Source organism: Simochromis diagramma, unplaced genomic scaffold, assembly GCF_900408965.1.
Source record: "Simochromis diagramma unplaced genomic scaffold, fSimDia1.1 OVJJ01000304.1, whole genome shotgun sequence".
Classification (NCBI taxonomy): Eukaryota; Metazoa; Chordata; class Actinopteri; order Cichliformes; family Cichlidae; genus Simochromis; species Simochromis diagramma.
In genome coordinates this window covers 18,425,417-18,445,988 of record NW_024387030.1, presented here as the reverse complement: position 1 = coordinate 18,445,988, position 20,572 = coordinate 18,425,417, and the positions used below count along the sequence as shown (strand labels likewise).

Here is a 20,572-nt window from a genome sequence, read left to right as displayed (position 1 = left end):
ACAGAGTTCCTATAGAGAAATTTAGTTTGACTCAAAACAAGAAAATAACATCAGCATATAAAAATCACTCAATAGTCAGGGAGGATAAATCACAGGTTCTGACTCCAGCTTATTGGTCAGAAGAACAATCTGTCACCTATAAAAATTCCATTTCTACTCGTTATAGTTGTTTCTACTTTCAGATCAAAAATGCAGATGAAGAGAAAAGATGGGTTTTAGCTGTTAAAATGAAGTCGATTTGATTTAGTTATTAAATATAAATCAAACCAAAAGCAATAATGTATTCAATACAGTTAATATCTGAATGGGCCCTGGGGCACTTTGTAGTGGAAAAGTTGGGGCCCGAGGTCAAAAAAAGGTTAAGAACCCCTGCTTTAAACCACTGCGTCTGACGCGTTGCATTGCACTGGACGCAGCTGCTCAGCCATGGAAACTCGGTCCTTGAAGCGCTCTGCTCTTGATCTGTTATTTGCCTCAGCTTATGCTATAACCTCGTCGTGTGATTTTATAAGACCTACCACTTCTTGGCTGTTGCTGTCATTCCCATTTGCTTCTACCACTCACAGTTGAGTTTGGAATATTTAGTAGGTAAGACATTTCATGATTGGACTTGTTGCACAGATGGTCAACCTATCATGGTACCAAGCTGGAATTCATTGAGCTCCCATTCTTTCACAAATGTTTGTAGAAGTCTGCATGCCTAGGTGCTTGGTTTTATACACCTGTGGCCATGGAAGTGATTGGAACACCTGAATTCAATGTTTCAGATGGGTGAGCGAATACTTCTGGCAATGCAGCATTAACGGAGGAAAAATAATAATCCCAGTATCTACCTCCAGGGATTAAGCAGGTAAACCAAACGTATGAATTTTACGAAGATTGGAAACCATTTTGAATGTTGGGTCAATGTAGAATGATGGCCTTGAAATCTTCTACCAGGTCAGCATTTCTTCACCTCATACAGGAATCCCATTTTCAAATAACAACAGCACAGCAGATTTAAAAACACTGGACTTTATTAAAAGAAAAATCCATCGAAGGGATGCAGTTTAGCATTTTGAGCAAAATAAAAGATTTGATAGGGAAAAAGTGGCCATAAAGTGCAGATACAAACACTGGCTGACTTGGTGATTTTAAATGTAGTGCGAACTTAAAATAAAATCATTACATTTTAAAAGAAAGAGCTGCACACTGAGCCAACGATACAAAAGTCTGTAGATGTGCATCGGTTTTCAACTGATTAAACTTGAACCAATTAGTTTCAGTTCAGAGTGTTACTGAGATTTAAAAAAATAAAATAAAATTAACACAGGAGTAAAAATAATATCCCATTAGTGTGCAACATGCGGTACTGGGGGGAAAAAATGCATGACTAAAGATCATTTTTGTTGTAGACTGTGCAGTCATTAACACCCGTTTTCATCACCAGCAACTGTCGAATGGGAAAACTTTACACCCTGTCAATGTACAGCAATACTTCAAAGCAGGAACACACAAATGTCTCATACACAAACACTTCACTATCGTCTCTTCGAAGAACATGAAACCAAATAACAGCAACATTAATTCTCAGGTGAGTATAAAAATAACCTTTGTCACAAAGGGGTGTGTGTTGGGGTGGAGAACATTTTTTTCACTGCGATTTTCACAAGCGGTAAATTGGGGGGGGAAAGTCAGACATTTCACCAAATGTTAGCCCGTTCTGTGCTCTATTAAACCATTAATTTCTTTCCTCAAGCTTGGGGAAAAAGGAAGACACGCAGATGCCTGTAAAACTGCACCACACTGTACTTGCATTACAACATTAACAGCTGACGAGCTGCTGTGCGTTTAACGGACACGTTAACTCAGATGTAGAATGAAGTACACAGTTTAATTAAAAAAGAGAACCTAAAAGTTAATTTTACTGACTATTTCCAGGGTTTTCCTCCTGACAGGAAGTTCATTTATTTGACATCCGGTATATACGCCGCCTACAGTATGACGACCTGTTATTATTATATGCTCAAAGTTTGACAGTAAGTATCTGCCGCTGTGCTGAAGACCATGACATACACCTGAAAATGTGACTTTGTGTGTCACAATGCTCACGCTTATTACTTAATAAATGTTTTTAAGACAAACAATGATTTTTATACAGCTTCATCCAAAGTTCCCCAAACTACCCCCATTTTAAACTGTTTTAACAGTAAAAACTGGGCTTCTATGAACACTAAAGCCACATACTAAACAGCCTTTAGTTTCACCTTCTTTCAGTTTCTTCTTTTTTAAAAATAGAGTACTTTAGCATATAAATTTGTCTGCAAAGCAAATGAAAATTATAGTTTTCTTGTGCTCAACACTTTAACCATCATGTCTTTGATTAGAATAACTAAGTAACAACCTGCTAACTGAAAGACCCGTCAATTCAACATGGCCGATGGATAGCTGAGATCTGACATCCTGTTTGTTGGTCTGCACAATAATGACAAAAATAAAGATTAAAAAAATGTTTTGGGGCTTTAGAGTAATGGCAAAAAGGAATATACAAGTATTACAAAAACTAGAGTCATATGTTCAGCTTTAAAAATTATGCAAATACATACACAGCTTGTGCTAAAGTAGGAGTATTCAGCAATATATTTTGTACAAAACTTTAATGCATGAAACTATATTTAAAGCATTTATGTATGTGTGTGTATACTTCACTAGAATCAGTGAAAAGTTGAAGTTTTTAGACAAAAAGGCCTAAAGATGTACGACTGTGAATATTTGAATCAGTTAATGACTGAAAAAGAAGATTTCACCTAAACTTTCAACATTTAAACGGAACTGTCACTGAAGGAAAAATCCACCATGTAATGTTACTTTCATATAAATTGGATGCAAGTCTGTGATGTTATTGGCATTTCAGGAACAACTGTGTTTGTTCACACCTTTTCTTATTATGAGATTACCAGAAATGCAGCACAGCTGAATCCTGAAGTGCCGGTAGCATCACGGAAAGCTGCTTTTCTGTCTGCGATAAAGGATTTCAGGGTGGATTTGTCCTTCAAACTACTTGTGATGACGCTCTGTGTGGAAGATCTGGCTACTGCGGACAGTTCAATGACCAAGTCCCTGCTTGGCTCTGTTAAGGTGACCTAGTAAACCTGCAAAGACACACTTCATCACTTCTCCTGTAGCAGCATAACAAAGTTATAATGTCACCATAATTCAACCATGGAAGATGGTTTATAAAAAAGGTGCAATGCCTCATTTTGTGACATGTTTAATGTTTTAAAAAATAAAATTAAAATCTAATGAATTCTATAAATAATTTTAAATTGGCAAAAAAAGAACAAACCTTCTTCTTCTTGTTATATTTTTTGAGTCGAAACATTAATGCTGCATGCCCTGATTTATGAATTAACACAAAAGAGGATTAAATGAAGTCAACGTCAAATAAATTCTTTAAAAAAAAAAATTAAAATTTAAAAATAGGTCCAAGCAGCGTACTTGTGGTAAACATTATGTACAAAGTACTGGTTATAGAGGTAATAAAAGTCATTTTTCATACAAACATTTGCAAAAATTACCATGAATGGAACTGGTATCAAGAACCAATGAGGAATCGGACAGATAAGCAGAAGAGGAAGTGGCGTTAATAATATCCAAAGGGTACCAAACCCGACCGAGATGGGTACAAAACACTTGGGTGTGTGCTGCCTGGAGCTTCGCTTCTGGTCCTCACTGGTCTCGAGCTTCGTACAGCAGTTTGGCTGCCTGTTGGAAAGAACAGGCAGAGAAAAAGTTAGAGTTTCATAGTTTTGGAAATAAAAACGCTCTTGATTTCTTATTGCTTTGTCTCAACAAGCACGCTACAGACCACATTCAGCTACAGTGCTGTGTGAGACTGATGGCTTTTTTAGACAAAAAAATAAAATAAAATGTAAAAACATGTAAAATAAATAAATAAAAGTGTAAGCTCTGGCCTGATGGGGGCGCCACTGGACAGGTTATGATACGACATCCACCTTTCCAGACTTTGCTCCACAGCACTATAATCAGCCTGAGCTGTCCTTTGTTCTGCCTTTTGATCTGTTATTTAGCACGCCACCATGTTTTTATCAAATGTTTGCAATAAGGCTGACTGACCATATTAATGAGAAGCATTTCAATGACACCATCAAACAGAAAAACATCAAGAAAACATGATGAGGTGCTTATTCAGAGCCATATTATTCTCTGCAACCCAAAAATGTAGAAAAATGTGTAACTAATTAAACTCATAGCTAGGGATGGGTATCGTTTAGGTTTTATCCGATACCGGTGCCAAATCGGTACTTTTGAAACTGTGCCGGTGCTCAAACCGGTGCTTAAAGAATGGAGAACACAAAATTGGTCCAAAAACCTCTCATGTTCAGCTGTTTTTTTGTAAAAAGATAACAATGTTAGCCTTTTCTGCAGCTATAGGGGATTTATGGTATCACTCTTGGCTGGAAGCAGTGCTTAATCAATCGAAAAAACACAAACTTTGTCCAAAAACCTCTCATGTTTAACTGTTTCCCTCTTTTTCTTTGGTCATTTTAGCCTTTTTGGCCAGGGTGAAGGGAGTATCTGCCATCAAACAAGAAGACAGCCGCATGTAGCTATGATGATGTTTGCTAGTTGACCTTACCTGCATTAATGTAATAACGTGGTTAGCCTACTCAACGTAAATTACACACGAACAACATTAAGCTACTCACGCAGAGAAGAACGGCTGCTGCACCATCATCATCATCATCATTTCTGCTACACTGGCAGGGCTAGGGGCCAGGACTCTATTCTTCGTGTTTTTGGGGGATGTTGCTAACTCCGGGTCTGATAACAGGCACCACACCCGCAGTAGATGCGCTCGGTGTGAGGTCTCGCAGCAAGCTATCAAATATGGAGAATTTCTCAGCTTTTAAAAAAGAACGCTATGCGTCGCCAGGTGTTTCATCGGATTCGAGGTGTTCCCTCCTTTGACAGTATCACAGTATCAGCTTAAAGCACTTGTTGCAGGCTGCTGAGTTTGCATATTTTGCTGTGAAGTACAGCCAGACTTTTGACCGCTTCGCCTTGGGCATTTTTAATCTGTAGCTCTGCTCTAAAAGAACGTACGTACCTGGCCCCGCCTACTATCCTCGGAAACGTAAAATGATTGGCTAGAAGTGTATCACAGCTCAGGAAAAAAAAAGCACCGAAATAAAGCACCGAAATGTGCGCTGCTTTTCGGTCTGGTTACTACAGTTTATGTCAGAACCGGTGCCGTCATGGCACCGGACACCGGTACCCATCCCTACTCATAGCTGAATATTAGATGCAGAAACTTCTCTGCATGACTGACAAACCAAAACATTCAGCTTACAGTAATAAATTCAAAACTTCACTTCTGATAAGCTTACATTTGAGGCGATTATCTGTGGGACTACAACTTGATGCATGAATCAAAACTCTGTTTTGATTGTTTTACTTATTATTTAGATGGTTGAATGGTAAATGGCCTGTATTTGTATAGCGCTTTACTAGTCCTTAAGGACCCCAAAGCGCTTTACACATTCAGTCATCCACCCATTCACACACTGGCAGTGTCGGGAAGGTTACTTTTAAAATGTATTCCATTACAGAATACAGAATACATGCCCCAAAATGTATTCTGTAACGTATTCCGTTACGTTACTCAATGACAGTAACGTATTCTGAATACTTTGGATTACTTAATATATTATCATGCTTTTTACAACAACGTGAATGTACTATTGCTGTGTGATTTATTACTATTACTGAAGGTCCGCGACTCCGAACCGTAGTAAAGGGACCTCTGGCTAATACGGCGGGGTCCCTGTCGGCTCGTAGCCGAAAAATAGCTTTACTTTGTTGTGTGGGTCAACTTTTCTTGCGAGAGACAGAGAGAGGCGTTGAAAGACTGCTCCAACGGAACTTATTGTTTTCGGAGGAAAAAACGAACACGCTGTACAGTCGAGTCTTAATAGCTTACTTACAACTGGGCTCATCAGGCACTCTTCTTGGCTGAAGTGGTTATTATTATATTTACATGCTTCCAGCTCCCGTTTTTGCTCGATGACAACTCGTACTTTTCCACTCTCCTTTTTCTCCCTCCTCGCGCTCACAGACACATAACGTGTATGGCAGTCCATTCTCCCTGCAACACGGACTACACTGCCCATGATGCTACATTCTTTAGAGCTATGCTTGTAGCATTCTGCCTGTTAGCTTAGCACAACAACAACAACGAAAAGGCGCTCTCTCACCCAGGAAACCCGCAGAGAGAGAGCGTCACCCTGTAACCATGGCAACCGTAACGCTGCCTGGAACAACAGAACGTAGCTGTCAAACAAAACCCAAACAGTCCTGACCCGCGACAAAATGAAACAGGAAAGTACCGCCGTGTAATCCATTTATTTCAACAAAGTAACTGTATTCTAAATACCACCTTTTTAAACGGTAACTGTAACGGAATACAGTTACTCATATTTTGTATTCTAAATACGTAACGGCGGTACATGTATTCCGTTACTCCCCAACACTGCACACTGGTGATGGCAAGGACCAGTGTGTGAATAAAGGACATAAAGCATTTTATCTGTTGTAGGGAGGGACTCTTTTGTGTCCCTGATGTGATTTTATGCTAGCACAATTCTTTATTTCCAGCATAATAAATCATTTTCACTCCTCTCCAACCATTTTTAGGCACTTTAAGTGGGCTGGGCAACTGTTACCTATCTGCACTGCATGGACCGTCTTAGGTGTGCTGCTTATTTTTACCTTGTGCATTGCAGACAACCATAATGAAGCCACCTTCTTATCATCTGCTGCCTCCATGCGGAGCTGCTGGACATCCTGAGAGCCCATCGGCTTGTAATGGAGTAGCATTCCACTGGCTCTTGACCCTCCTACACACACACACACACACACACACACATATATTTAAAAAATGCCTGAAAGACATCCTCTGTCTGTTAAGTAAACTGTATTCTTTGAGTCAAACAACAAAAAAAAGCAACTTTAAAAAAGGTAATTTTAGTTTTTTTCATGCAAACATCAAGTTGTACACATATTCTGACACACAAATTAAGTCACTACATATCCCTTTTCCCCATGAAATCACAGTTCTACTGAGCCTTGGACCCTTTCAAATGAGATTTAACATATGTCAGAAACTAGAAGAGTGTAAACACAGGACAGAAACAGACGACGGTTTTAAAACAACATAAGGCAAACACTAATGGAAATGCACGTGACGACACTGATGATGAAATGATTTCATGCTCCAGTCAGGAAACATGCAACAGTCGAGGTTCAGTGTCCCAAAAGCATCGAACTCATCTCTCTAATGGAAATCATGTTTATGAGCATTGTAGCATTCATCAACTCATTCAGCTGAGGGGATTTTTCTATTAATAAGTGAAAACTCAAATTCTCTGGGTGCTTTCATAGTATTTTCTGGGCTGTTGTGCACCTGTTCTGTTAAGAGCTGTTAGGACACCAAGTCAAGCTATACACTTCCTATACCTCACAGGCCTTTATCAATGCATTTTTACAGTCTGTCTAATCTGCCCCGATTGGCTTGCACCTTCTGCTGAAACTGTGCCCACATGATTTGTCCTTGTAATACACTTGAATCCTGACATGCCCATTGACCATTTGATGGAGCATTATGCAAAAGTTTCTTTACCATGGAAACGATCCTGTGATCATTCGCCGCTCACCAGTGTGTGGATTTGTTTTGCAGCTTTGGAACAATGACCTGTTTTACTTACATTTTAATGCAAATGCCGCACTTGAAATCAACTCGGAAGCTTTTCCTGCCCAGTTTGTGAAGAAATGATAAAGAATTAGCCCACATGTATCCCTGAAAGACCTTCTGAGTGAACCGTCTGATTATTTTGGCGACTGATGAATGACTACTCATCAACTGATTTTCTGCCAAATGAATCGGTTAATCAGGCTGCTTAGGATATTAATCATGATCAGAGTAACAAACTGAAATGTTTGGCATTTCAGTTTCCTCTGAGATGCTTCGGGGACCGAGTGATAAAAAAGGAACCGCAGATGTATCAGACGCTCCATTTTCAGGCAGCTTCCTTGCAAAGAAAGAAAGCTGATGTGGGAAACATGCAGAAATGCAGCGACATCGATGAGGAACTGTTGACAGACGGACACTGTAAAGCAAATGAAAGCTAACCTTCAGAGATAAAGTGACTGTCCAGTAGACTGGTGTAAGTGTGAATGTCATTCTCTGAGCCCGGAGGAAGAAGCACCGGGCGGCCAAAGCAGCAGAGAAAAGAACGTTTGTTAGTTTAGAAAAAACAGAAATTTATCAGTTAGTGACAACATCTCGAGGAGGAAACGAGAGAAAGAAACAGAAAGAGAGAAAGGTGCTCAAAAAATTAAACACACACACACACACACACGCATATATATGCTTACTTGTAACTAGAGCTGGGCGATAGAACGATAACGATATGTATCGCGATATAACTTTTACTCGATAGAGAAATTAAGCTATCGCGATAGACCTCGCCGCTCTTGTCCTCTTTAAAAAAAAAAAAAAAGGTCAGCCAATCCAAATTAAGTAGCGCAGAGCCGAACCAATCACAGCCGCAGCGTCACGTCGCGTGACTTGTTACGTACAGCACAAGTGCCAAGTGTGTTTGTTTGGGAAGCAGCCAGCGGGTAATGGAGGAAATGAGTGTGCCGACTAGAAAAATCAACCGAGCGTGACCGAAGAGAAAACAGATGATGGTTCCAATGCCGGAGAGATTGTCGAACGGAAGAGCCAAAGAAGTTCCGTAGTGTGAAGGTATTTCGGCTATTTCAAGTCTGACAAAAAACAGAGTAGCGTGCACTGTAAATTGTGCCGAAAGCAAGTCTGGAAATACAATAAACTGGTGCATGCGTCACACTGTGCGCCACGTTATTGTTTCGGTGAAATGAATTTCTACAGTACTGTTAATTCTACTCTCTGCAGTGTTTAAATGCTTACATATACACACAGTTACTGTCCCTCCACACATACGACTCGGTTCTGCTTCTATGCCCCAGCTTTGTTTACTTTTTCCCACCGAGGCTTCTAGACTTCTGATTGGCCAACATTTCTGCACGGTTAGGAATCTAGCGCCACCTGCTGCTTTGGCATGTTCATAGCAGCGTTTTCCTTCATTTCTGCTTTTATGTGTGGACGGGATTATTTTTTAAAACGAAAACGGAAAATCTCCGTTTTCAAAAATACCCGTGTACGTGTGGACGTAGCCTCAGTCTCTGACTGGAAGCACTAATTCGTCATTCGGCTTTTGTCAGACTAAAGTAACTGTTAAAACTGTTTGAAAAGCTAAGCTATACAACAAGGAGAGATTGAGAATTTCCTTTTAGTTCTCAGTTTATTTGATATTGACAAAAGTTAGTCAGTTTTGTCTGTTCTTCTATAAAACAAACTAAGATTTATTTTTAGAATTAATATTTTGTTTCTAAGTGGAATTGACAATTTAGTAGTCTGTTTCGTTTGTTCTATTTTGAAACTTAAACGCTTTAGCGGCTGCCTTTTGTGTAGTTTGCAATATTTGCCTTTATTTATCTGAAAAAGTCTCATGTTCCTTAAGTACATCTATCCTGTTGAACTTATTATGGGAAATAAATATTTAAATAAAAACAAGCTGCTGATTATTTCACATTTTACTTGTGAGCAACGGCACATTTAAATCTTACAAATATAGTTATTTGGCTTATATCGTGATAGATATCGTTATCGCCTGAAATGAAAAAAACATATCGTGATATGAAAAAATCTCATATCGCCCAGCTCTACTTGTAACACATTTTTATTTCACACACTCACCTCCTGGACTTGTCCCATCTGTCAAAATCTGCATGCTGGAGATCCGAGACAGCTCAACCTCAAAGTGGCTTTCACCATCGAGGAACAGATATCTGACGTTCAGGTCAGAGACAGACAGCTTACCAAAAACTGGTGCAAATAAAACTGTTTGGTTTTTTTTAATCTCAGACCTAATATAAGTATTCTCGTTATTTTATGAGCTAATGTAAGATCTGAATCTATGCTATCCACTTTTCTTTATAACAAAAATATTCAAATGCATTCCCCTTTCCCCCCCTTGAGGACAACTGTTAAAACTGAGGTACTTATTTGTTGTGTACAGATGTTATTTATGTTTCCTAAGACTGCAGCGGACATATTTGATCCTGTTCAGCTTGGCAGCCTAATTTGCAGACGGAGACATTTCATAGAAGGGAAGAAAAGAACATGGCCAGATGTGACAGGTAGCTTTTTGTAATTCAGGTAAAGTAAATATTTGGTATGTCAAGTATGTGCGGACTTAAAGAAGAGCTAACCTGTGATTGTTGGAGAGGCGACACGTCATGGTTTCAGACTTCTCCGACGTTCCCAAAGTGACAACAAAGGTGCCTCCTGTTACGGCGGACATAAACACATTTCAGACACTAACAAAGACATCACGAGAGTGGAGAGTGAAAACCTGAGGACTGTTTCCAAGTCAGTGGCTCATTTGTCAAACAGGAGGAGAAAACAAAGTATGGCAGTGTTTGCTGCTCGAGCTCTTCATCTTTATTTCTTTCTTTCCTTCATACTGAGCCTTTGATACAAACACACACAAACTCCAAACGTGCAGCCGGCTGTTCCTCTACACTCCAGGCTGCTGATGGATTCTTGATAAGGAGCCACACTGTTGCTGTGTATTTATAGCTGCACACTGTCTCACAATCAACAGGATTACCAGGAAGGGACTGATAAGATTAATTCAGAAATTACTTTGATCATATTCCGGCTTTCTGCATGGAGTCAATGTGTCGAAGCATGATTACAGGAAAACAAAACCCAGGCAGACGCTCTGGATCTAAGCCTTTTTTTAAAGTATGAGAGTGAGTCCTCACCTCCCAGAAGCACTTTGAGCTGCTTGTCGTAAAACTCCATCTCTTTCTGGGAGACCAGGCTGCACTCGGCGCACTGCCGCACCGGATCAACAAAACACATGCGTTGCAGCGGCACTTTCTTACTGCAGCATTTATCACAGAAACACCGGCCGCACCGCCGGCAGTGGTGCTGTGGGAGACAACACAAGACAGTCTGATTGCCTGGCCGATTGTCAGGGTTAGGATGTCTGTGTTAGGCACTTCAGACGTTCTCAGGAAATCTCAAAACAATCTGGCTGAGATACAGCACCGTTTCCAACCAATCAGAACTCCTATTACACCCCCAACTGTGTGCCTGACTCACTCTCAGTCACAGTATGTCCTACAGCTTACAGTAGAGTATACAATTTAAACAAAACAAGTAGATATGATTTCATTTGATGAGGACACAGCACTTCTCCTACTTTCTTTTTTTAATGGAAACAAAAGACATTATCTGCAAATTACTAAACATGATAATAGGACAACTTCTTTTATGTAACGTTAAACAACTATGGAGGATATCCTTATAGATACTCTAAAGTTTTTAGCATAAAATGTGTTTAATGGTTTCAAATAACAGTTTCTAAACAATTTAGAAGAGTCCACTTTCCTTGTTTTATTCCAGTATTATATTCTAGTTTGACTGCAGTCGAACACATTCGCTCCTGTATTAATTTGTACAGCAACAGATCCCACTACTAATTAATAAAGTTTATTATAACATGTATAATGGATATTGTGCAGACTTTGAAGGTACAAAGTTGTTACGTCTATTTTTTTCTATTATCAGAGCAATTTCCAGTAAATTTCCACATCACTGATTTTGGTGAGTCATGTGTTACATTAGTTCCCAAATTTTTTGGCTTGCCTACATCGAATGTTGAGACCTCTGAGGCCTGGATAACAAATAAATAGAAGCCCTTGATTTCCTGGGGGATCCACCTCTGTGCTGGTGGGTTTCTGTTGCACTCTGATTGAGTAAGTGTGTCAGTTTTGGACAGAATGTGCTTTTTAATCAGAGACTTTGAGCTGATGAAGAAACACTTCTCGAAAAGAGTACAAGAGACTGAGGCAAAGCAAAACCACATCTGCTTCACTGCACTTTTAAAGAATCGGGAAGCTTAAAAATATCAAAACTGTGCTAAAACCTCAAGATAACCAAGACGTGAGGGATGCCGAGTACAGGACGTGTGTAATTCAACACCTAGAAACTGACTTCAGTCAGAAGTCTAGAGCTGGCTCTGATAATGGCAAAAGAGACAAATATTGAAGACACTTGTAAGGGTGATTATTTTAACTCGACAGATGTAAAATGAAATGGTGGCAGGAGGCTTACAGCGTTATGTCTGTGGACACTGGCAGGAAATGTCAACACACGGCTCTGACTAAATGATCCAAGAAGGAGTAACTCATCTAAGCATTCACAACACAAACGAAAGCCTCACATTTTTTAACAAAACATTTATACTAAACGCTGGTTTGTCCACCATATGTTTGTCCAGTCTGACAGGAAGTCGAGATTTTCTGCAGCGTTCGCATTGTCAGAAACAAAACAGACCTTTCTTTTGATGAAGTCGAACTTGGTGTCGCACTGCATACATCTGGGGCACTGAAAGACGGGAAGAGTGGAAAAAAACAGGACGTTACACAACATGCTGAGCTGGACAGCTTTCGGTTAAAGTACTGCTTTAAAGTTTTGCACAAGTATCAGCAGCTAGTCAAGCCACAATAGATCTGCAGCTGTATGTGTAAATAATAACGGTATAAAAATAGTATGTGTTAATGGCTCTTGTGTCTTATGGTCATTGCTGACAAGTGGTAACTGTTCATTAAACCATCAAACTTATGATTTATCACTGGCAGATCAGAAGATATGGGTTTGTAATTAGTGCCAGGCTTGTTTTTAATTCCTGCTCCTCTTATTAAAGAACTGAAGGCTGAGGTCAGCAAATAGTAAATGATTAACTTTGCCAGTCTGGTCAAAGTGTCCCTGTGTGCAGCCAGAGTTTACATTTTCACAGACAGACAGTCTTTGTGTGTCCTGCTGTAGTTTTACTGCACTGCCAGTGCAGTAAAACTACAGCCTTCGAGGTACGAAGGGCTAGCTCCTACTGCTGGTTAGCTAACCTACGTGCTGGTAGTCAAACACGCACACAACCAGAGTGGTCTCGTCACTGTGACGCGAACAAACGCTACAATTAAGTTTGCCGCTAGTTGTAGCTGTTAACTAGCTAACAAGCTCCGTTTGCTGCCAGGCTGGCCGTGACAGCCTGCAACGCCCAGTCCAGCGGCCAACTGCGATGTCCGGAGCGCCGTCAAGCTCGCCGCAGTTAGCAGGATGTAAGCCGGATGTAGAGCCGTTTCACTACAAAAAATAAAAGCCTATCACAGCGCGCGACAGGGACACCGAAAGACTAGAGTTTGAATTTAGAGTCCAGCTGTAGTTTTTAGGTGTGATAGTACAACCCACCCAGTCACGACTTTTAAACCAAACAATTAACCAATGGCTGAGCAAAGAAACATTTAGAAATATTACAGCAACAGATAAGAAGATGTGTTGTTTTTAATAATTTAATAGACATATTTAGACCTACTGTTCTAAAAACTGACTTATTAAAGTTAACAACATTAACGGATCGGATAGATGCATCTTAGATTATTATTATCAACTGTGCATTTATTATTTTTAAATATTTCTATTTTAAATCTGGCATTGTACTGTTACTGTATTTTTCAAGATTCATAGGTTCATCATATAGTGACCATCTATACTGGATCAGAATAAATACGCAAATTAATCTGAAAAGCACTGATTGTATGAAATAACAATAAAAAACAAATTAAAAAGAAATATTTACTACGCCCACACGCTTTGACAAATATATCTGGTCCTTGAACTATCGTTCAAATAAAAGCAGCTATTTAAACACCATGTGATTATCACTGATAAGTTGAAACAGGGTCTTACATTTTAAAGGCCCAAACAATCAGTATTCTAATGTAAAATGTAAATATTTGTTAATTTTGGATGTTTCCTTGTATTTTCCTTTTGAAAATAGTCCAGCGACTTTTGCTGTCAGGATTATAAAAACAAAACAGCGCACAATTTTTTTTTTTTCTCAAGTTGTACTACAATGAATAAAATACATCATCAAAACTACAGCTAAAGCTACCACTAGACTCTTACTTTACAATTTTATTCCCACTAGTTTAACAGAGAGGTGATTTTATTTTGGAAACTACAACCGGAAAGCCTTAGTTGAGCTTCTCGTGTTTGCACGGCTGTGATCGCTTGTCGCTGTCAAACCAAATCCGACGCTTGTCTCACCTCTTTGTCCGGGACCCACTGCGGCTCGTCCAGCGAGAAAGGACTGCTAAAGGCGCCGTTTTCCGGAACCATGCGAAGGCCGCTGGGACTACGGATGAGTTTCTTCCCGTCAGGAACTGAAGACATTTTCCTTCAGCGTGTGTTTCTCCTCTGTGTTCAGCGGAGTCTCCTTCGACCACAAAACTCTCATCTGGGCACACCCTTCAGGATGATTGACAGGCTGTTTAGCGAATCAGAGCACAGATTTGAGATCACGTGTTTCTCGGCAACGTTGAGTGTTTTGGTTTCTGCAGCCCCTCCCATTAAAAATAAAGTAAACATATTAACTGGCCATGGAAGAAGAAGTAAACATGCGGGGTTGTTAAAACTAGCACTAAATTTAGTACATGAAAGGTAGATAATGATTTGTGAAAACAATTATAGATATATATAGTTTACTTTGGACAACCATAATTTGAGCGGACATAAAAGACGATTTGGCAGATCTAAAAAGTAAAAAACACCAACAGGTTTCTGCATAACTTGGTGAGCTGTGCTGAACAACAGTACCCGTTCCCTCATCAGTTTCTGTTCTGTTACACATTATTACTCTCTAACGATACTGTAAATAAGATGATTACCAGCTTAGCAGAAGACTACAGGTAAGCTTTGGTTACAGGAGCATTTACTTGCTTTATACAGAAGACACAGAGCACAGTAGTTTTTCAAATTAAACAACCACCTGGGCAGAGTTGACAGAGCTATTATGTGTGCTTAAAATAATTTCATGCTCCATTTAAAAACATGTGTTTTTAAGTCTTGTGATTTAGAAAAGGGACTACACTTTGGATGCACTTTGTTGTGGACTGGTGCAGGAAGATGGGGCTACATCCATTATATCACCGACATTATTTAGCTCACGCTGTGTCAATATACAAGCGATGTGCACACTTCTCCCTCAGTTTATGTTTAAGTAGTCTTAAAATATATTATTCCTTACACGTGTTTTCACAGCAGTCCTTTCTCTAGCTGTTGTCCGTTTTTCTCCCCAAACTCCCTGTTCTTGATCACAGTTTTCAGTTACTTCACTCTGGGCAAAGTCATCTACCTAAAACAAGCCGCCATGACTCTTCTACTGATTGGCTGGCCCCTTGCAAATAGAAGGTTTGAACAGCAGGTGGGTGGGGCTCCTGTGCTCACAGCGAGATATCGCTCTTATACTACACCAAGCGAAGAGGGGGGGCTGGCCTCATTATATGAACCTTTTGCTTGATGTTTAATATTAGCATCCACTATTATAACAGTATGTTACCAAATAAGGTTTCAGTTTCCTATACTGACATTTTAATATGAACTCAAAGAAATGATCAAATGATGATATAAAATTTTAAGTTGCTTGAATTTAAAGTAATTTTGAAAATAAAACCACATCTTGCACAAAGCTTAATGCCCGACTTTTAACGAAAATGACTTGATTGCACAACAAATTCCAGTGGGTTGATCTTTGGCTATGCTCAATTAAAACAGTAAAGTATAATAAAAAATCAGGTCGCATTTATTTTTAAATTGCTGAATTTAAAATGTTAAAATAAGTCAAATAATTTCAATAACTCCACATTCTGAGATTTTTACAATTATTGTATTTAGTTCAAGTTATTCTTGAACCTCTGTATTCAACATCTTTGCATTGTATCTGTGTACACTCCATTCAATTTGTATCTGTGTTGCATATTTCATCAAAACAACTGAAGATTCATTTGCGAAATTGGAACAAATAATTAAAAAAAAAAAAAAAGGCAAATACAGTATAATGGTTTGGGACACCTTCATGTGAATTAATTCGTCAGGTGTCGATTTTTATTGAAGTTAAAGGTCTGATCTGTGAGATGTAAAGAGGGCTTCCCCCCCCAACAAATTAGAGAAATGAAAACAGAACCATATTGCACAACCCTGCCAAAAAAAAGAAAAAGTAAGATTCAGGAAACACAACAGAGACAACGTACAATGCAGCAAATGCATTAGTCACACATCAGTACAATAATCAATGCAGCTTAAGGTGGGAGATCATCATTATTACTTTACGTCAGTCTGATGCTTCCAGTGCAAATCCTTCTCAACTAGATGTTCATGCCAAAGATTTACAAATGTGCTAGGGTTGTTTGGAGATGGACAGTTAAACCTGATTATGGTTGATCTGTGGAGACTTCTCTATCATTAGTGCATTTATTAAACAGACCACTGTGGTCATTCCTAGGCTGATATGGAGGCTTTATTCTATTTTTTTGTGCTGTTTCATCTGTTTGAGCTTTTCTCATCAATCCTTTGTATGCGCATCTTTGTATATATGTTACTGTAACGCCTTCGTCTAGATCACATTGTACTGAATTTGTCCAATGTGAAGTTCATTGCATTTAATTTAATCTTAAATGTTAATGTTAAAAGCTGGCTCAGGATCTCTCACCAAATTTCTAATCTTCTAATCTAGTCTGTATAATCTTTGCTCGAATCTAATTTAAAGACTTTAAATTCAAAGACATGCACACAAAGGTCGTGCAGTTGGTAAGGCTGTTTAGGTGCGTTTAGACAAAATTCTAACATTTCAGAACAGGCTTCTGTGTTCCTGTGAAAATATACATCTATAATGTATCTATATGCCTAAGGCAGTATAAACAAATGGACTCAGCTGCAGACTACCATTGCATGTGCATTCACTCTAATAATTTTGGATTTTCATTATTTCTATAACTTCAATCTATATAGAAAATATATTTTGTAGCAGCGTACTTCTCCATAAATGGACATCATGTGCATTCATGTGTGTCTGAAATGAAAAGAAATGTAAATACACAGCCCAGCTCAAACAGAAGAAACTCTCCACACGAAATATCCCATCTCTGGGATCTCTTAAACAAGGCACCTCATCATCATTTAACCTGTTGTATGTTCTTTCAGTTCAAGCTTACCACCAGTAAAGGACATTAAATATGCTAAATATTATGTAGCTTCCTTTTAAAGAAGTGAGCATGTACGCATAGTTACCTTCATTTAACATAAAGTTATCAAAAGGGCAGTAAAAGGAAAAGTTTAATCTCGAGATGAACTCTTAGAACAATCACAAATCAACTCGTACATTTAGAAACAGAAATTGTTTAAATGTTTTTTTAATGATAAGTCCTTTAGTATTCATACCAGGATTATGTTGGATGTCTCTATATTTAACTGGAAATTTAAATCACTTCAAAAAATGTACATTAAAAATCGTTAAAATTTTTTCCACTTTTTGGTTCAACTTCACTCACATGGCAAAGTTTTGTCTCGTCGTTGAAAGTCCTGCAAACATTTCTCGTCATTACTTAAAAAGTCTGGAGTGACATTAAGTTTGTAGTCAGTGTGTGGAAGTACAGCCTCAGTCCTGAGAGTGTGCGGGCCAGCCTTCGTGTGCTAGTCAATTCACGGATCCTGCTCTCAAGGCTTATTACAGAACGATATAAAAAGAAACAGCGCAAAGACAGAAACAAATAAAAACATAATTTACAAACCCCAAATCATGTAAACATGGAACTTCACACATCAAAAGCTAAATATTCAATCAGTCAACACAGGACGGATCATTTTTAGGAAGAGGCAGCTGAAAGATCCCTGGACAGGTTTCCATGTTTTTGTGAACTACAGCTGCTGAGATTCATACACATCAGGAGATTTTCTCAACTAATCTACACCCTGTGCACAACTTCATTTGGAAATCTGCAGAACAAAGAGTGAAGAGTCTTAGGAAGTAGAACTGTTCTTATTGGCAGAGTTAGAATTCAGCACACAACCAAATATAAAGAAAATGGTGTCAAATCATCAACACTGGCCAAAAACTGTGATTCATGAGCTAAATCGTAGGTCTTTGTTGTTTTAATGATCGGTACCAGTGAAGACAAACATGGTTTCTTTAGTCATGTTTCAGCAGAGCAGCAAATTAATGAAGCATCTGAAAGCTTTTAGCAAAATAAAGTGAAATTCAGTGCAGCTTTATCTAAAAGATGAACATAGCGATAGTGATTTAAACGACTGGTTTGCTGACTATGGCTGTGAAGCCTCGGGTTCAGCATTCTGTCCTTCACAATCTTCTATTTTCCTTTTTCAAAACATACTTGGATGAAAAACGGCACACCTGGAAAATGATCAGATAAAGCTAGAGAGCTGGCTAGTGGTCACTTCAAAAGGGATGCTAGCAAAAACAGGCTCAAACAAAACAACGTTAAATAAGATTCAATTGTATCCACTTTTAAATCTTTTTGGGGTTTTTTTTGCTATGCATAGGTTTAAACCTTAGAAAGAGTGAACAGGTAACTTTTATATATATAGAAAACATGCACTCTTTGAAGCTGCATGCAGATAGAGATGATCTATAAAGACCAAAACACGCTTGTCTCTGCTGTGAAGCTGGGCTTTTCATAAAATGGGCGGTTATGGAGATTTACTTGATTTGGATGATGAATTGTGGGTTTTGGTCCCTCACTGACCCTTTCCAGGTCCAGAGGTTGCCGTTTACTCCTACCATAGCAGCAAATTTAGCAGTAGCGATATTTAAATCACTGTTATAGTTATTGTTAGGGTATGGCTAAACAATGACTGAGCTCCTCTCTGTCATTTAAGACTGCCTACTGGCTTCATCCACTGCAGTTTTTAGCCTCACATTAGAAGTGATTTTAAAATTAAAACTCCACTCTGCGCCTGCTTTTACCACCACTAGTATAGGAAAAAACAAAAAAAATTAAACTGTAATCTGAGAGGGCAGCCACTCACAACAGCACACATACAGTACATGCACATAGAATTAGACTGGAACAAGGAAACATACAGCAGCCCACCCTCTCCTGATATGTACTGATATAATTACATACCACAAATTACCATCTGAGATCATAAACCTTCAAGAGTTCAATGAAAGACTAAAATCTGTATAGTTAGCACATGATGGGATGATGCTGAAGTAGAATACGGGAGATGTCAAGCTTTCACAAACAGCTATTTACATCGAGGATGGTCAGAAGTTCAGTTCAGTTCTCTGTGACCTTTCACCTCCTCAGAGTGAAAAACCTTCAACGTGCCAGGTTAGTGTGGCTGGCACTCAGGTCACGGCTTTTTCTCAGACAATTATTTCGTTCCTAGAGGAAATTAAACAAGCAGAAATCAGATGGAGAACACAGGAAAGTGAATGTTTTCCATTATAGTTAGAGCAAAAACTTGGGTCCTGTACATTTTTTTTTTTTTTGATATAATCAAAAACTTTCAGAAATACATAAAGCTTTCAACAGATCATAAAACAACAAGAGTTATTATCTGAAATTATAATAGGGCAAGGCTGTACTTTCTTATGATACTAAGTAATTAAAAACACATTCCTTCTTACAATTGCAGTCTAAAGGAAATTATGGATACAATGTACCACTTTTTCACTGCTAAAATAAAGAATTGAAGTTGTAAAAACAATGTGTAAAAAAATAACAAACTTACTAAAAATTTGATTGAACATCAAACACTGTTAGTGAAACAGACAATGATGTTAGCCATGTCAGATTTATCACTATTTACAGTGAATGATAAGAGCCTTGGGGAGGGTTTGATAATAACAGTTTATAAAGACATGACAAATCAGAATATGAAATAAAAGACTTGAGTCAAAAAGTATCTGCCAGTGGTTCTGATCATTTAAGAGACTGGTTTTTCCTACAACATAATAACATAAATCTGTGGTCACATCTTTGGATATTTGTTCATTTACTGTCATCAGTGGGCTTATTTTGTCTTGAAATAGTAATGCACAATTTCCAAATGAGGGAAGATTGATGAAATTTTAAAAAGTCAAATATGTATTAAAATTACTCCCTGGAAGACCGAAAGCAGATTAACCGAAACCAGATGAACTATTTTCTAAAGAAAAAGCCTCCTTGAGATATTTCTTATCATTTCTAAGAATGTGTTTAGGGATCCAGCTGCAGTCCATTGATTGTGGTTTTGCCCCTGGCCTGCAGCAGGACTAAAAACCCTCTGCAGATACTTTTGCACTCGTGTCTTGTTGCTTACTTGGTAGTGGTCATTCGCAGCCTTGTCCGCCACGTTAAGTATCCCCATAGAGCTGGCTCGCTTCATGCTGCACCCACATGCAAGGAGGTGGGGTTAAGGGTCAGAAGTGAGGGGGAGGGGGTGGAGATTCAGGTGTGAGGATTTGAGCTCAGTGTATGTGTTGGTTAATGACATTTGTAGTATTTTCACACTCTGATTAGTTTCACAGAAACGTTCATGTCACATGTATCGTGTTTTCTCTTCCCGTTCATGAAT

General features: G+C 38.7%; 2 protein-coding genes across 7 annotated transcripts in view; both read right to left on the bottom strand.

Moving 5' to 3' along the window:
* Nucleotides 1-998: 998 nt before the first annotated feature.
* zfyve21 (zinc finger, FYVE domain containing 21) lies at nucleotides 999-15,533 on the bottom strand. 2 transcript variants are annotated; one of them, XM_040042262.1, is made up of 8 exons: nucleotides 14,264-15,533; nucleotides 12,494-12,544; nucleotides 10,915-11,083; nucleotides 10,357-10,432; nucleotides 9,842-9,933; nucleotides 8,192-8,245; nucleotides 6,772-6,899; nucleotides 999-3,744 (listed from the first exon to the last, which is right to left on the bottom strand). In XM_040042262.1, exons 1-8 carry the CDS (start codon nucleotides 14,387-14,389, stop codon nucleotides 3,709-3,711), a joined length of 732 nt encoding a protein of 243 aa, XP_039898196.1. In that variant the 5' UTR covers nucleotides 14,390-15,533; the 3' UTR covers nucleotides 999-3,708. The 2 variants fall into 2 exon arrangements, with proteins under 2 accessions (XP_039898196.1, XP_039898197.1); XM_040042263.1 differs by lacking the exon at nucleotides 8,192-8,245 and having other exon boundaries at nucleotides 3,632-3,744; nucleotides 14,264-15,523.
* Nucleotides 15,534-16,050: 517 nt separating this feature from the next.
* The window catches only part of klc1a (kinesin light chain 1a), a 43,317-nt gene continuing 38,795 nt past the window's right edge, over nucleotides 16,051-20,572 (bottom strand). For 2 of the 5 annotated variants that reach the window (XM_040042253.1, XM_040042255.1), the window contains exons 15-16: nucleotides 20,318-20,384; nucleotides 16,051-19,398 (exon numbers count right to left, since the gene is read on the bottom strand). In XM_040042253.1, the coding sequence (XP_039898187.1) occupies nucleotides 19,333-19,398; nucleotides 20,318-20,384 (133 nt within the window). In that variant the 3' untranslated portion in view covers nucleotides 16,051-19,332. Of the gene's footprint in view, nucleotides 19,399-20,080; nucleotides 20,385-20,572 lie in introns of those variants that run through there. The other 3 variants (XM_040042251.1, XM_040042252.1, XM_040042256.1) reach the window with 2 other exon arrangements.